Source organism: Oxyura jamaicensis, assembly GCF_011077185.1.
Source record: "Oxyura jamaicensis isolate SHBP4307 breed ruddy duck chromosome 33 unlocalized genomic scaffold, BPBGC_Ojam_1.0 oxy33_random_OJ62138, whole genome shotgun sequence".
NCBI classification, from domain to species: domain Eukaryota; kingdom Metazoa; phylum Chordata; class Aves; order Anseriformes; family Anatidae; genus Oxyura; species Oxyura jamaicensis.
In genome coordinates this window covers 1-1,271 of record NW_023304989.1, presented here as the reverse complement: position 1 = coordinate 1,271, position 1,271 = coordinate 1, and the positions used below count along the sequence as shown (strand labels likewise).

General features: G+C 74.7%; 1 protein-coding gene across 1 annotated transcript; it reads right to left on the bottom strand.

Moving 5' to 3' along the window:
• Positions 1 to 4: 4 nt before the first annotated feature.
• PYM1 (PYM homolog 1, exon junction complex associated factor) lies at positions 5 to 1,061 on the bottom strand (the record flags this gene model as incomplete). Its single annotated transcript, XM_035313250.1, has 2 exons — positions 5 to 470; positions 893 to 1,061. Coding segments are annotated over 2 exons (635 nt in total), but the record flags the coding sequence as incomplete, so codon positions are not given.
• Between the last annotated feature and the right edge of the window lie 210 nt (positions 1,062 to 1,271).

Genomic DNA, 1,271 nt, shown 5'->3' with positions numbered 1-1,271 from the left:
ACAAGTCCAGCTCCAGCTCCCGCAGCTCCTCCTCCAGGGCTTTCCGCCGGCCCAGCTTCTCCAGCTGCTCTTTGGTCGGCTGCTTGATCTCGCCGGAGTCGAGCCGCTGCTGCAGCTCCTCCACCTGCCGCAGCTTCTTCCTCAGGTTCTTGATCTTCTTGGCCTTCTCCGAGGCCGCGGCTTCGCCGTCGGCGGGGCCCTGGGCGCCGCAGGCCGGCTGCGGCGCGGCCGCTCGCGCGTCCCCCCCGAGGGAGACCTTCTCCAGCGAGTGGATCAGTTCGTCCGCCTCCCGCTCCCCTTTCTCCTGCTGCTGCTTCCTCTTCTCCTTGCGTTTCAAGTTCCTTTTGGCCGCCTTGGACAGTCCGCTCTCCCCGCCCTCCGCCTTGCCGGGCGGCGCGGCCGCCTCCAGGCTCAGCCCCGGGGGCAGCTCGGGTTTGCTCTTGAAGAACTTCACGTATTTGTTCTCGTACCTGCGCGGAAGGAGAAGCGGTGACGGCGCCGCCGCCCCCGCCGAGCCGCAAACCTCGGCGCCGCCGGCCTGCCGCCGCCCCGCTCCTGCGCTCTGCCGCCGCCGCCTCCCCCCGGCTCCTCGGGGGGGGCTTCCTGGCGGCGCAGCCGGCCCCGGGGGTGGCCGGGTACGTACCGTCAGCGCGCGGCTTACGGGCTAAGGGGGGTCAGAATTGCTCGGGCACCTGGAAAGAGACCGAGACCCCGAGACGTAACCCGGCTGGGGCGCGCCGGGACCGGGAAGGGGAGGGAGGAGAGGGAGGGGGGGGGGGGTGCTGGGGGCTCCTGGCTTCGCCGCGCTCCCCGGGGGCGGGGGTCGGGGCACGGCACGGCGCCCCGTTTGTCCGCGTCCCCCCCTCCCGGTTCCCCGTTGTGCCTCACTTACACCGGGACCTCCTCCTGCGGCACGTAGCCCTCCTTCACCCGCCGCTGCTTCCGCCAGGTGCCGTCGGGGCGCTGCGTGGAGGCGATGTACTTCCCTGCGGGGGGACGGCGCCGTCGCCTGGGGGCCCGGGAGCCCACCGGGAGCCCACCGGGAGCCCCCCGCAATGCCCCTCCCCGCCCCGGGAGCCCCCCGGTTCCCCACCCCCCGCAGCCTCCGCTCCCCAAACCCCCGGCCCCGGGAGCCCGTCGGGCACCCCCCGTGCCCCGGGAACCCCCCCGGGACCCCCGTCCCGTGTCGGGAGCCCCCCGGGACCTCCCCCCTACCCCGGGAGCCCCCCGTCCCGCCCCTCCCCACCCCGACAACCCCCCGAGGGCCCCCA